Source organism: Diplotaxodon limnothrissa, linkage group LG11, assembly GCF_057381915.1.
Source record: "Diplotaxodon limnothrissa isolate DT_005_m linkage group LG11, D_limnothrissa_male_GT1.1, whole genome shotgun sequence".
Classification (NCBI taxonomy): domain Eukaryota; kingdom Metazoa; phylum Chordata; class Actinopteri; order Cichliformes; family Cichlidae; genus Diplotaxodon; species Diplotaxodon limnothrissa.
In genome coordinates this window covers 3,248,985-3,262,177 of record NC_140606.1, presented here as the reverse complement: position 1 = coordinate 3,262,177, position 13,193 = coordinate 3,248,985, and the positions used below count along the sequence as shown (strand labels likewise).

The 13,193-nt window shown below is 42.7% G+C and overlaps 2 protein-coding genes across 5 annotated transcripts in view; both read right to left on the bottom strand.

Annotated features, from left to right (window-relative positions):
- enpp2 (ectonucleotide pyrophosphatase/phosphodiesterase 2) overlaps positions 1-5,868 on the bottom strand; it is a 75,539-nt gene extending 69,671 nt beyond the window's left edge. For all 4 annotated transcript variants that reach the window (XM_085366106.1, XM_085366107.1, XM_085366109.1 and 1 more), the window contains exons 1-2: positions 5,789-5,868; positions 5,008-5,113 (exon numbers count right to left, since the gene is read on the bottom strand). In XM_085366106.1, the coding sequence (XP_085222232.1) occupies positions 5,008-5,113; positions 5,789-5,806 (124 nt within the window). In that variant the 5' untranslated portion in view covers positions 5,807-5,868. The remainder of the gene's footprint in view (positions 1-5,007; positions 5,114-5,788) is intronic.
- A 5,392-nt stretch (positions 5,869-11,260) lies between these two features.
- The window catches only part of taf2 (TAF2 RNA polymerase II, TATA box binding protein (TBP)-associated factor), a 40,994-nt gene continuing 39,061 nt past the window's right edge, over positions 11,261-13,193 (bottom strand). The window contains exon 27 of the mRNA XM_085366104.1: positions 11,261-12,295. Coding sequence (XP_085222230.1) covers positions 11,997-12,295 — 299 coding nt within the window. The 3' untranslated portion in view covers positions 11,261-11,996. The remainder of the gene's footprint in view (positions 12,296-13,193) is intronic.

The window sequence follows — 13,193 nt, the reverse complement described above, 5'->3', positions numbered from 1 at the left end:
AAAAAGTTCATTTACCTGTTACTACCACACACCAAATCAGGTCGTTGGTACTTGCTGGCTTGTGTAGCCACTAGGTAACAAAAGCTCAACACTGCGCCCAGCATCCTGGAGCACTTCTGTTGTGTTTTGTACGTGTTTTGGAGTTTTTACGTGTTTTGAAGTTTGTACGTGCTTCGTCTGTAGGGGCCATCGTAAATATACTTTTATTTATTCACTCCACATAAAATGTAATAAATAAATCATATAATACAAAAACCAGCTATTCACATTTCAACTTTTAACTATTTAAAACTATTTAAACTATTTTTCTGCTTTTTCGTTTTAAACAAATTTAAAGTGAAACACAAAACACTGCAAACCACAACACAATTAAATATAAATTATAATATGAAAACAAAAAGAAGACATATTCTCTGTCATATGGGCCTGCATGAATAAACTTTCTGAATCCTTTATCATCTGCAACTGAAAATAGTTTTGATTTGATTTGATTTTATTGATTAGCATTCAAATATCTCAGTGAAGACAGAACAAAGATCTACCACAAAGCAAGAAAGCACGAGACAAGGCTAATCAAAAGGTATTGGCTGAAGCATTTGCTTATTACGCCAACCCTTTTAACAAAAGATCTTTTTGCATGCAGCTCCTGTACACAGGGCTCGAAGCAAATAATAAAACAAAGCAAAAACAAAACAAACAAACAAACAAGAAAAACAAAAAAACTTTCCACCTTAGATAAGTAACTACATCAAAGCAAAAGAATCAAGAGTTTGGTTTTTTGTTGTTTGTTTTTTGTGGACGATTACTATACCTTTCTAATGTGACGTTGTTGTCCTTGGCTCTCTTTGTCTCGTCTGTGCTACTGTCAGTGTAACTACCCCCTAACCCTCCCCCCTCTGCCCAGGGCAAAGCAGGGTTTTAATAGTTTTGCAATTTTCATTAGTTTTTATTTTTATTTAGTTTTGACTTCAGATTTTCAATTTTATATCAGTTTTAATTAGTTTTTACCAATTGTTTGCTAGTTTAGTTTTTATTTTTTTGAAAATCCTTAGTTTCAGTTTAGTTTTGATTAGTTTCAGTTATAGTTTTAATTGTGTTTGCAATAATTAAGTGTAACAAAATCCCAGTTTCATCATATCAGTCATGCTCTTCTGCTTATCCTTGGGTATGTTGCTATTCCAGCTACCATACCCTGCACCCTGCACAGGTCGCCTGTCTGTCGCAGGGCTAACACGCAGAGACAGACAACTCACATTCCCACCTATGGGTTCTTTAAATAAATAAATAAACAAAGGCAGATGAACAACCATTGATACCAGGCAACTATAAAATGTATATCTTGGCCCCAATGAGACTATTAACTCTTGCAGCACCGGGTGTTCGTAATTTTGGTTCAAGTGAATTGATAAACTTTGTGAAGGCAATTGACTCACACAGTTATGTAGATGTCCCCGTCCTGTTGTCTCGGGATGCATCACGCTGCCTTGCCTGGGTTAGCTTTTCTGGGATGAGGGTTGAGTGTGCTCCCTTACCTTCTGAAGGTAAGCTAGGTTAGCCTTCTTGTGTGAGCTTTTCAAGTGCACTTTAAGGTTTGTGGGATTTTTCCCCTTTAGAAATGTCCCTCATAATTTGTCTCTTTCCACTACAAGACACTTGCTTTATCCAAAACACAGTCATATTCAAAGTAATCCCAAATTGGACTCTGGCGCTTTCTCCCGACTTTTCTTGACATGATTCTGCACGAGGACGGAGCAGCAACACAGACGACTCAACTAACGTGCTGCCACCTGCTGGCATAATTAGACAGCAAGAAAAAATCTGGAAACTAAACTTCATTTTCACCCTTAACTATTGTATGACACGCACACATCAATGAAAACTAAACACATTTTTGCTATAAATTCAGTTAATTTTAGTTAGTTTTGTGAACACTCATTACAGTTTTAGTTAGTTTTCCTTTTTTTGTTTTTATTTTTATTTCCGTTAACGAAAATGTTTTTTCACTTCTAGTTTTCATTATTTCGTTAGTTTTTGTTAACGATAATAACCTTGGCACACAGCACAAGGCTCGCACGCGGAGTGAAGCGGGAAAAAAGTGCGAGAGAGAGGGTGAGAGAAAGAAAAAAAAAAAAAACAACCCACGGCTCGCGATAAGGAGCCGGCTCACGTCGTTCACGTCAGAGATCCGGCTCTAAGAGCCATTTCGTTCGCGACCGACACATCACTACAGGAAACTAAACAGCAGTGACGTTTGTAGGGTTACTGAAGTTGGGCTAGCTGGTATATAATGATGTGCTATGTGATCGCTAGCGACACAGCTATGTTAGCATAGCATAAACAGTGAAGCTGGAGGACGAACACTAACACTTTTCCACTTATAAAAGTTAACGTGAAGGTTCTTCATGGTTAGAGACAAATGCAATCGCATGGCAGGATGCTGTAAACGGACCAAACTTCAGTCAGGAGAACAACTGAGATAATCCATCCACAATACGAGGTTAGTCATTAATATACTGCAACAACATGGGAATAGAGCAGCTGTGAGAGAATTCAACATTAAGGAATCAATGGTACAGAAGTGGAGGAAGCAAGAAGAATGAGTTTAATAAAGTTTGATTTATCTGACTGCTTTGTTTTGCTTAATGTGCCTTATAATCCCGTGCACCTTATAGATAAGATAAGATACCTTTATTAGTCCCACGAGTGGGAAATTTCATTATGGTCCGAAAAATACGTATTTGACTTTTTTATTTGGCACACTGCAGTTTAATGTTGCAAAGCACCTCTTTTTAACTTCAGTGGATATTATACATGGTTATGCTCAGGACATGTCAGCCCATTTCTACTGGAAATGCCTTTTGGTTAAACTGTCAGCAAGGAATTTGCATTTGCACTGTTAAATTTTTATATAGCTTTAATGCACATAAAAAACAGCTGCTTGTTTAAGTGAAAATAAATGGATGATGATGATAGAGTTGTGTTTTGTCTCGCGTCAATTATATCGTCAGTTATATCGTTATCGTAAATTTTCAAATATATATCGTGATAAATATTTTTGACCATATCGCCCTGCTCTAATTCAGAATGAGAGATTCTGAAGTGTGATGGAAAAACTGGTAATTACAAGAATGGAAAGGCAAATAGAGATCACAAAACGTCCACAGTTCCTTCCAGATCCAGATGAACACAGTGAACAAATTCAGTTTTTAATTTCTTCACAACATGCAGCCAATACACACACAGAAATCCCAGAAACGGCTGCAGCCGTCGCAGACTGCGACAGTCTACGGTGCAGTGCAGCAGAAGTCTGTGTTTGAGAATCTGGGACTGAAAATGAGCTCTGAAGCTCTTAATGTTGACTTAATGCAGAGCAGCACAAACACACTCCCTCCCTCACCACCTCACAGGGTCACACTGATCGTTGTAACAACCACCAACACACGCTCAGTCCGTCCATTTCATATGCACCGGCAGACACAACCCACTCAGGCTGCTTTCGTTTAGTGTTTGGAGATGTCACTCCTGTCGATGGCTGGGCGACTCATTGCACCTGAGACTCACACAGATTTACAGTGTTTCAACAAAACAGAAAAAAAACAACCTTGTGTCTTGGACGTGGAGCAGAAAGTTAGGTATGTCCTCCCTACACGTGGCCAAGACATATTCAAGCATATCCAAAACACACTTCACATTCCCTGTGCTGAGCCACTCTGGCAGCTAAATGAAAGCGTCTAATGCTGTTTCTCGTGTTTGTGCTGCTGGACTTGAGTAAAACTGGGTTGTTTCACATGAGCTTGATGCTCCAAAGTAACACACTGCAGTTCTTCTCAGTTGCCGTACACCAGAAAACTGATTTTTCTATTAAGAAATCTTTCTTGTAAAAGACAAACTGTGAGAAAAATGTCACAAACTGCCTTGAAATTGCCCATTTTGTCAAAACACCTTCAGCAATCTTAAAGAAAATCACTTCAATAAGCAGCAACTACAGCAATGAAGAAGAAATTTGGCTTTTGGCATTTTAACTTGATAAAGAAATAAAAACTTTGCTGATCTATTTGGTCTTTGACTTTCTGTTTGTGTAATAAATACTACCACACATAAAGAGTTTTGGCAGCTGCCATGTCTTTTCTGCTAAAGTTAGAAGTGATCATGTTTGAAGAGCACAGTTATGAAAGCTCAGCTGTTGCAACTTGACTTCTGTTTCAAAAAATCTGTAGACGTACGGAGTGTGTTTCAAAAAAGTTAAAAATGGACATCAGTGACTTGACCCTGCATTCTATCTGAAGGCCACCAGATGGCGATAGCCATGATAGCAAAAAGGCTCGTGGTCCTATGGAAGATTGTGGGCAGACAGCTTTTTTAGTTGACCTCTGTAAACACTTTACTGCTGAGTTTATGGTCTCAGTCACTGGTTTCAGTTTGCACTGAATGACGAATAAAGTCTGTTTCATAAATCTGGATCACGCTGTTTTAAAACTGACGAGCTCACCGGACAACAAGGAGTCACACCCTTCCCATCACATCAGATTTTTTTTATACCAAGACAGTAACAGTGAAAATGCTTCATGACGAGACTTCACAGACATGTCAACAGTAGCTACATCCATCTTTTTATACAGTCGGCCGCCTTATGTTTAAACCTTCTGTGTGCGTGGAGTGGCCAACCAGAACAAAGTGGGCTTAAAGGGAGGTTACCTAAAGCAGCTTGTTTCATAACAGAGTAAATTGAGGCAGATAAATCTGGATTAATTTGACCTACAATAATAAATATTTTGGATAAAATATGGAGGTGGGACCTATATCAGAATAGGTCCCCGTTAAACATGAAAATCTAATTTTCTGTTTGTCAAAATGACTTCATTTTGATACCACCAACCACTAAGTATCATAAAACACCATAACTTGGGAAAACAAAACTCATATCTACATGCATGAGTTCTTATTTTTATAGCACCATACAGTCCACACAGACATCAGCGGTCGGTGTAGTTACAGCAGCGTACTCACTTTCTGTCCTGGCCGAGGTCCCGTCTTCTCCTGAGCGTTTGGGCCGATCATACACAAAACCCCAACACATGTCAGCCCCGCACAGGACTGACAGGGTCCACACAAGCTGAGGACACAAAGTACCGACATCAGTCATTCATACAGTCTACAGGCTGCATCTTCCAGTGGTGCTCAAGCTGGGATTTAAGAGTTACTCTTCTGCTACAGATATTCATGGCAGCCTACATTCACACTCCACCTGCAGTGCTCCGCCTGAGATCTTAGTGAAAGGGTCATGAGGTTTATTCATCAGCGAGCAAACACAGTGCAGTGGAACAGCAACATGTCACCTATTTGACTTCAAGCACTTTTCATTTGCAAACCCCGTTTTCACCATTGACTGACTTGTTTGCACTGGCTGCTCATAAACGAGCTTCAGAAGTTTGTGATGCATGAAAGCTTTATTTGAGCTGGTGTAACACAAACTGCAGGTTTCCCCCGTGACCTGCGAACACCGCGGGGTGCTGAGCTCAAAGTGGAGAGAGACCACCCCTCAGCTGCATCACAATCGCCTGATAGTTTGACAGATCTGTGACCTTTCGGAAATGACAGAAGAGTCCACAATTGTTCTGCAAATGCTCATCAGCAGGGAGGACACCGGGGTGTAGAGGTTCCACGCAGAATAACGCAAACTACCAAGAAACACGCGGTCTAACGCGTCACTGCACGGGGATTTACGCACAAAACATGCAGATTTTTCGGAAGTCAGCTGCAGTTAAAACTCTTGCACATGGACTCTTACCAGTTTGTGCAGCAACATGTTCCTCTGTGCGTCCTCGGTGTTGCACCGCGCTGTAGGTCCGTGAGTGACTGATGCTGACTCTCCACACCGAAGGACCACCGGAGAGGAGGACCGTTGAAGAGGAACAGCAGCGAGGGAGGGGGAGGTGACTGAAAGGAGCGGACAGGATTCTGATTGGTGCAGCTGTGGAGGAGGGCTCCGGGCTGAGACAGGAAACGTCTCCACAGCCACTGAGCTGCGGTTAGCTCCGACTGAGAGTATTTACTCACAGGACAGTAAGGTGCTTAAGAAACACGACAATTATTTTTATTTTTTACAGTGTATCAATAATCTCTATCTCTTGGCTGCCGACACTCGTCTATAGCCAAACCGCTTCTGTAAAAGTGAAACTTGACTAAAGTTCGGGCCCTGAAACTGATGCTGGGTCAGTTCCAAGATTTTTACTTGAAATTAGAAATGAATAAAATATACGCCGAAGCCTAAATTTAACCAAAAGTTCATTTATTAATTAATTTATGTTGTCGCGGTTCGAATTTTGAGGAAGAGACATACGACTGAAAGTCCATAGTGGGTCAACACAAATGATTTTATTAAAACACATACATGTGGTGAAAATGGGGTCTGCAAAACATCAGGCTCCATCTCCCGCCTGACAATAGGTGGGTGTGATATTTATACTTATGATGACCAGTAACTCCGTCACCGCAGATGAAAAACAACATGCCTGTTCCAGTAATTCTATGTCAGATATTCTTAAACAGAACAGTTCCTCTCTCAGTTCCTCCACCGCCGCCCAGATGCATCCTGTTATTACACTTTTCTAGACTTAGACAACACTTGCAATCAGTTTACCCAGACAGGCTATGTGTCTGTGTCGTTAACACCTGAAAGGCCCTGGGGACCTTTTGTGGCTTTTGCATTTTTCGATTCCAAGCCATTTGCACTGTGTTTAATTGAATATAGCCAAATTCTCCAAAAAAAAGTTTGGTATAATTTTATTTCAAAATTCAAGTCTGACTTCCTTAAGCCCTTAAAAAATGCACCCTCTAAAGGCCCTAATGGACCAAAACGTCCACCCCCCAAAAAGTGCAATAAAAAGATTATATATTCATATTTTTTTCCACTTTAAATTGGTCAGTCTTTTAAAACTACTTCTCCCTGAAATATTCATATAAAGTTTTAATTACATTTTCGTTGTTTTAACCCTTTAAATCCCAGGTTTATTACATGAGCGCCCTGTTTTTTTAGGCCCAAAAAACAAAAAAACTTAATATTTTCAAAAAAAACCATTTGAAGTAATATTCGTTTGTTATTATAATTAGGCCTTTGGATGGACTAAAGATTGGCACCAACAGTCATTTCGATCGCCTTTTATTTTTTTTGCAGGAGCGCATTTCATAAAATGCACACACTATCGGTCCTAATCGACCACACCCAAAAAAGTGCTATAAAAATTTTATATATTAATATTTTATTCCACTTTAAATTAGCCAATCTTTTAGACCTACTTCTCCTTGAAATATTCATGTCAAGTTTTAATTACATTTCGCGGATTTTAACCCTTTATATCCCGGTTTCGTCACATGAGCGCACTGCTTTTTTTGCCCCAAAAAACATAAAACTTGAATATTTTCCAAAAAAAACATTTGAGGTAATATTCAATTGTTATTATAATTAGGCCTTTAGATGGACTAAAGATTGGCACCAACAGTCATTTCGATCGCCTTTTATTTATTTTTTTCAGGACCAGAAAATGGTCTCCAGACGGCAAATGCTCCTCCTCTAGGCCGAAAAAAGTGCATGTTCCCGGGGTAAGTCGCGACGATGACCGGGGCACGATGACCGGGGACTCCTTTTTCCAGCACACACGTTCGATACCACGTGACAAAAAATATGTCATTTCCTGTTGACTAAAAAAAAAAAAGCACCCTCTCATGGTCCTAGGGACCGAAAATGGTCCCGCCAGATCAGCGGGCGAAGCCGCTGCTGCACGCCGGAAATGAGGCTTCGTTTCCCGCAGGTCTGTTACGGCAGCCCGCTGTTTTCCAGCCCGGGGTCAAATGTGGAGCAAGGGCGCCACCCGGTGGACAAATAAAAAAATTACAACTCTAAGGCCAATAGACCAAAACGAGACGGAGACATAAGTAATCACCAGGACATTAACGGTAATAATTCTGCAGTGAAAAATAGCGTTTATAATGGAAGTCAATGGGACGAAAACGTCCACTAGGGCTCTAAGAGGATGTGTATTGTTAGCTTAGCCACTGAAGCTAATTTAATCTAAGTGCATGACCTCCCTCTAGGTCATCTGTTACCAGGCAAACTCCAGTGCAGCAGGCTGCTAAATGCACACAGGCAACATGTAGTAAATTATACTGTAAACATGTAGGCAACCTTTCAATAGCTGAACTTTGCTCCATTGATCGGCCAGACATCACGCTGCCCGTAGCTTCAAACCATTAATTAACTTAACCGAGCTTCAACCCTTTAATTATGCAATATGTGTGTAACATGATTACAGTTGCACCTGCAATGAAAGATTATGTGCTTATGCTAACACCTGAAATACAGACTTTAATATAACCTCACCAGTTTCAATAAATGTGTCAATGAAATGATAACAATGATAAATCATAAATGATGCAACAATAATAATAAGGATTATGAATAGTAACAGTAAAATAATATTTCATCTCGACAATGTCAACACTCGCTTCAAGGTGCTTTACATGGTGAGGTAGAGGGCTTACGTCCATCTTGCAAACCGCTTTTCAGAGATCTTTGCTCACTTCCAAAGAAATGAACAGTCTCTAAATTTTAAAGTAGTTTCCTTTAAATGGAGAGAGAATGTCAACCACAAATCCAGAAAAAGCGCATTATGTTAAAGTAATGATTTGCATGTTCATCCATCCATCCATCTTCATCCGCTTTATCCGAGGCCGGGTCGCGGGGGCAGCAGCCTGAGCAAAGAGGCCCAGACCTCCCTCTCCCCAGCCACCTCCTCCAAGGCGTTCCCAGGCCAGCCGAGAGATATAATCTGTCCAGCGTGTCCTGGGTCTGCCCCGGGGCCTCCTCCCGGTGGGACATGCCTGGAACACCTCACCCAGGAGGCGCCCAGGAGGCATCCTTGTCAGATGCCCGAACCACCTCAGCTGGCTCCTTTCGATGTGGAGCAGCAGCTGCTCTACTCTGAGCCCCTCCCGGATGGCCGAACTTCTCACCCTATCTCTAAGGGAGAGGCCAGCCACCCTTCGGAGGAAGCTAATTTCTGCCGCTTGTATCCGCGATCTCGTTCTTTCGGTCACTACCCACAGCTCGTGGCCATAGGTGAGGGTAGGGACGTAGATCGACCGGTAAATTGAGAGCTTCGCTTTTACACTCAACTCCCTCTTCACCACGACGGACCGGTGCAGCGTCCGCATTACTGCAGCCGCAGCCCCAATCCGTCTGTCGATCTCCGGCTCCCTTCTCCCATCACTCGCGAACAAGACCCCGAGATACTTGAACTCCTCCACTTGGGGCAGGAACTCATGTTTGCATGTCATTGAGTGAAATAAGTATTTGGTCCTCCGGCAAAACAACACTAACAACACTAACAACACAAACAACACAAACAACACTAACAACACTAACAACTCTTATTGGCAAGCACAGGTTTGCACACATCTCAGGGGGGATTTTGTTCCACTCTACAGAAAATCTTAATCCTTTAGGTTTCTTGGCTGCTGCTTGGCAACTTCAATTCAGTTTTATTTATATAGCACCAAATCACAGCAACAGTTGCCTCAAGGTGCTTTATGTTGTAATGTAAAGACCCCACAGTGCTACAAAGAAAACCCCCAACAGACGAGCCCCTTCAAGCGAGCACATGACTTGAACTCAAAGCTTCCCTCTACAATTTTCTGCAGGACTGAGATCTGGAGAGTCTGGAGCCACTCCGTGACCTTAATGTGCTTCTTTGACCACTCGGAAATATTTTTATATCACTGCTAAGCTGGAAGAACCATTCAAGGCCCATCTTCAGTGTTCTGGCTAAGGGACCGTGGTTTTACGATACACAAGTCCCATCTCTTATCCCCTACAGGGCAACATGAAGTTGTCCTGTGTCCTTAACAGAGAAACAGTCTCAAAGCGTAATGTTTCCACCTCCATGCTTTACTGTGGAGGTGGTGTTTTTGGGATATACTCAGCATTTCTGTTCCTCCAAACACGATGATGCCAAAGAGGTCTGTTTGGTTTCATGTTCCCACAACACTTTCTCCTCTGAATCACATTGTCACGGTCCTGGGTCGTTTCACCCAGCGTTTTGTGTTTAGTATTATTCTTTTATGTTCTAGTTTATTCTGATGTTGGTATCCTGTGTCCTCCCCCGGTGCTCTGTTCGTGTCCCTGACTTTGTCCTGTTTTACTCTGAGGGTCTGTCTCTGTTGTGTCTAATCAGGTTCAGCTGTGTCCTCCTTCAGTGTGTCATTCCCCTCTCTCTCCCTGCATATTATGATTTCAGCTTTACTAGTTTTTTCCAGTTCAGGTTTATCTTAGTTCCTGTCCTCGCCACCTCCGTTGTATTATCTTTATCTGTATTATCGCCTCATGTAAATCAAAGCTCACCCCTCACGTCTATGTCAGTCCCTGCATTTCGGTCCTTTTTTTCACAACACCATACACGACTGCTGCTGCAGCTGCGACACACGTTCACTGGTGAACGTAAGATGAGCCTGCGCACCTGCCTCCTCAACAAGCTCCTCTGGTGCAGTTAGTCTGATTCACCACATTTCTCATGATCGTCCTCACACGAGGCAAGATCTTGTAGAAAGCCCCAGACCGAGGCTGATTGATGGTCACTTAACATTTCTTCCATTTCTGAATAACTGCTCCATTATTATGTCAGTCATCTCACCTGCTCATCGAGCTTTTTTGCTGATGGCATCGTAGCTCATTTCAGCCTCCTGCAGGTCTACGATCTTATCCCGACCTCCAGCTCTTTTGTCCTACCGACGGTGGAGGAGAGGTTGGAATGGCAGAAACTGACTGGACTGGTGCCTTATACACATATCAAGCTGAGATCGGGAATAGCTCTAAGTGATTGCTTGTAATGTGTGTGCAACACAGGCGCACAGACCTGGGGAGGAACAAATCCTTATTTCACTCAGTGACATGCAAAACAGTTCAGAACAAAGTCTTTTTTCTTGATGCTTGGCTGATATTCTGGCTCCATTCAAATAAAACTACAATAAAAAATTACACTGATCTCTTACAAAAGTTCATCTTGTAGTTGGTACGCTCTACATTGTGCTGCAGCCCATTTGCATTTTACAGGTTTTGGACTCGTACAACTGTCATTAACTCAATGAAAACACTACAATCCCATCAAGGGAATTTCCAACCTCCTGACAGGCTGAGGAGGAGGCTTCCCACAAACATTCACATGTACACAATGAGGAAAGAACGGCAACATTTGAAGAGTGACACAATCTTTTTCTTTTATTGTTGGATTTCGGCATGGTGAGGTGAACCAGAAGATACAAAAACCGTTTTTGATGACAGAGGGCTCAGCTGTTTATCTAAATGCTGAATGACTTCTGTTCTTCTCAATGGTTAAAACCACCTAATCAAAGCTAAGACATGATGCCAGAGTAAACCCAGCCACGAACGCTGTTTAATGCAGTTACAACGTCTGTGGATACCAAAACATATGCAATTAGGAAGCAAAGTATAAAACACACACGCGCGCGCACACTACTCGAGTTTCAGTGGTGCAGTGCAGTGAAATCCATCAGTTTAATGTCTCTGCACGCCGTCCATGCAGAATCCACAACACGAGCCGTCACTTCTCCCCTCAGCAGACGCTGAATGCTGGGATTGAGCTGTGGGGTGAGGCTGTTTGTGGAGAGAGGTGTGTGTGGTTGCACGCCCCACACAGCCTGGAAGTGGTGTACGTGTGTGTGGTGTAAGGACACAGGGAGGTCTCGGGAGGGTTTACCTGGATGACATCACAGCCTCAGTGGAAGTTTCCCCGGTGTCTGTGCCGAGGACTTCGGTTCTGAGGCTTACACTGCAACAGCAGAGTTCCTGTTCATAATACTACTGAGGAATCAATGTTGAGTCCAGACATGGAAGCAACGGAGGCAAGTGTGCTGTTGCATGCCACATGCAAGCCGTTAACCCAGCCGGTGCCAACAGCAGCTGGAGAGCGCCAGCCTCTGGACACTCAGTCGGACAGAGAGGGCGAGCGCAGCGACCTGCCGCTGGCCGGGCTGTTGCTGTAGGTGTGCGAGTTGTCCCGGTCTCGGTCCTTCTCCTTGTCCTTGCTCTCATGTTTGTGCTTGTGCTTGTGCTTGTGCTTATGCTTCTTCTTCTTCTTCTTATGCTCATGGTGATGGTGGTGGTGATGGTGGCCGTGGTCGCCTCCATGCTTAGAGGATGAGGAGGTGGTCTCTTTGGGGAAAGATGGCACGGGTGTGGCAGGCATGGACAGCAGAGCCTGTTCAACAGATGATGGCTCTTTACCTGAGATGAGAAAGACAAGTGTCAGATTTAAAGCTGGGGTGTGTCAAAGGCCTGTTCGTTGCCACGCTCTGATAGCTGGCTACCTTTCTTTGGTCAGGTAGAGCCACTCGTGCATCACTAGCAATACAGCGAAAAGCAGGTTTCTTTTAAAAACAGTGCAGTCAGGCAAACGTGATAACCACTACACGACAGAAACTGCTGTCGGTCTTACGTGCTGCACAATAATATTTAGTGTTTACTGTTATATTCACATAGATCATCGCGATGATGTTGTTTATTATGTTGCTCTTTTTTTTGCTCGTTTTCTCTTTTTTCTTTCTCAACAGCTGATCCAGGTGATCGATATTTGTGTTTTTTTGTCTGTTTGTTTTGTTGGTTTTTGTTTTTTGCCCTTTATCACCGTCCCTCTTCCCCGCTCTTTTTCTTTCCCTCTTTCTTTCTCCCAGTCAAGTCTGTCCCGTGTGGAGCAAGTGAAAATAAGATAAACAATAAAAGGTGAATCAAACAGACCAATACAGCGAGGCTGGGATGGTCCATTTGGTAAAGTAAATCCGGCATCTTTCTTCGCCTTTAGACAATAATTCTGATGACAAAAGAGCCAAACGGGACAGGCGGAAGAAAAAAGAAGAAGAAGAAAAACGTGCAGTCAGTGCTGTGTGCATAGCCCCAAATACACAACAGTGCTTTGACAGTTTTCCTACTGCCGCCATCTTTGGTAACTCGAGGCTGCTGTGGCTGCTTCAAAATCTGAGTTGAGTTACCAGTTTAAAATTCTGACTGGGAACCTGCAAATATTGACCTCATTTGTTACTCACTCCAAGTTTATTTGCAGAGCAAGTTTACTTTCTACAGAAACCCAAAAAGGTCAGGTTTCTGCAGGTTTCTATTCCCTGGCTGG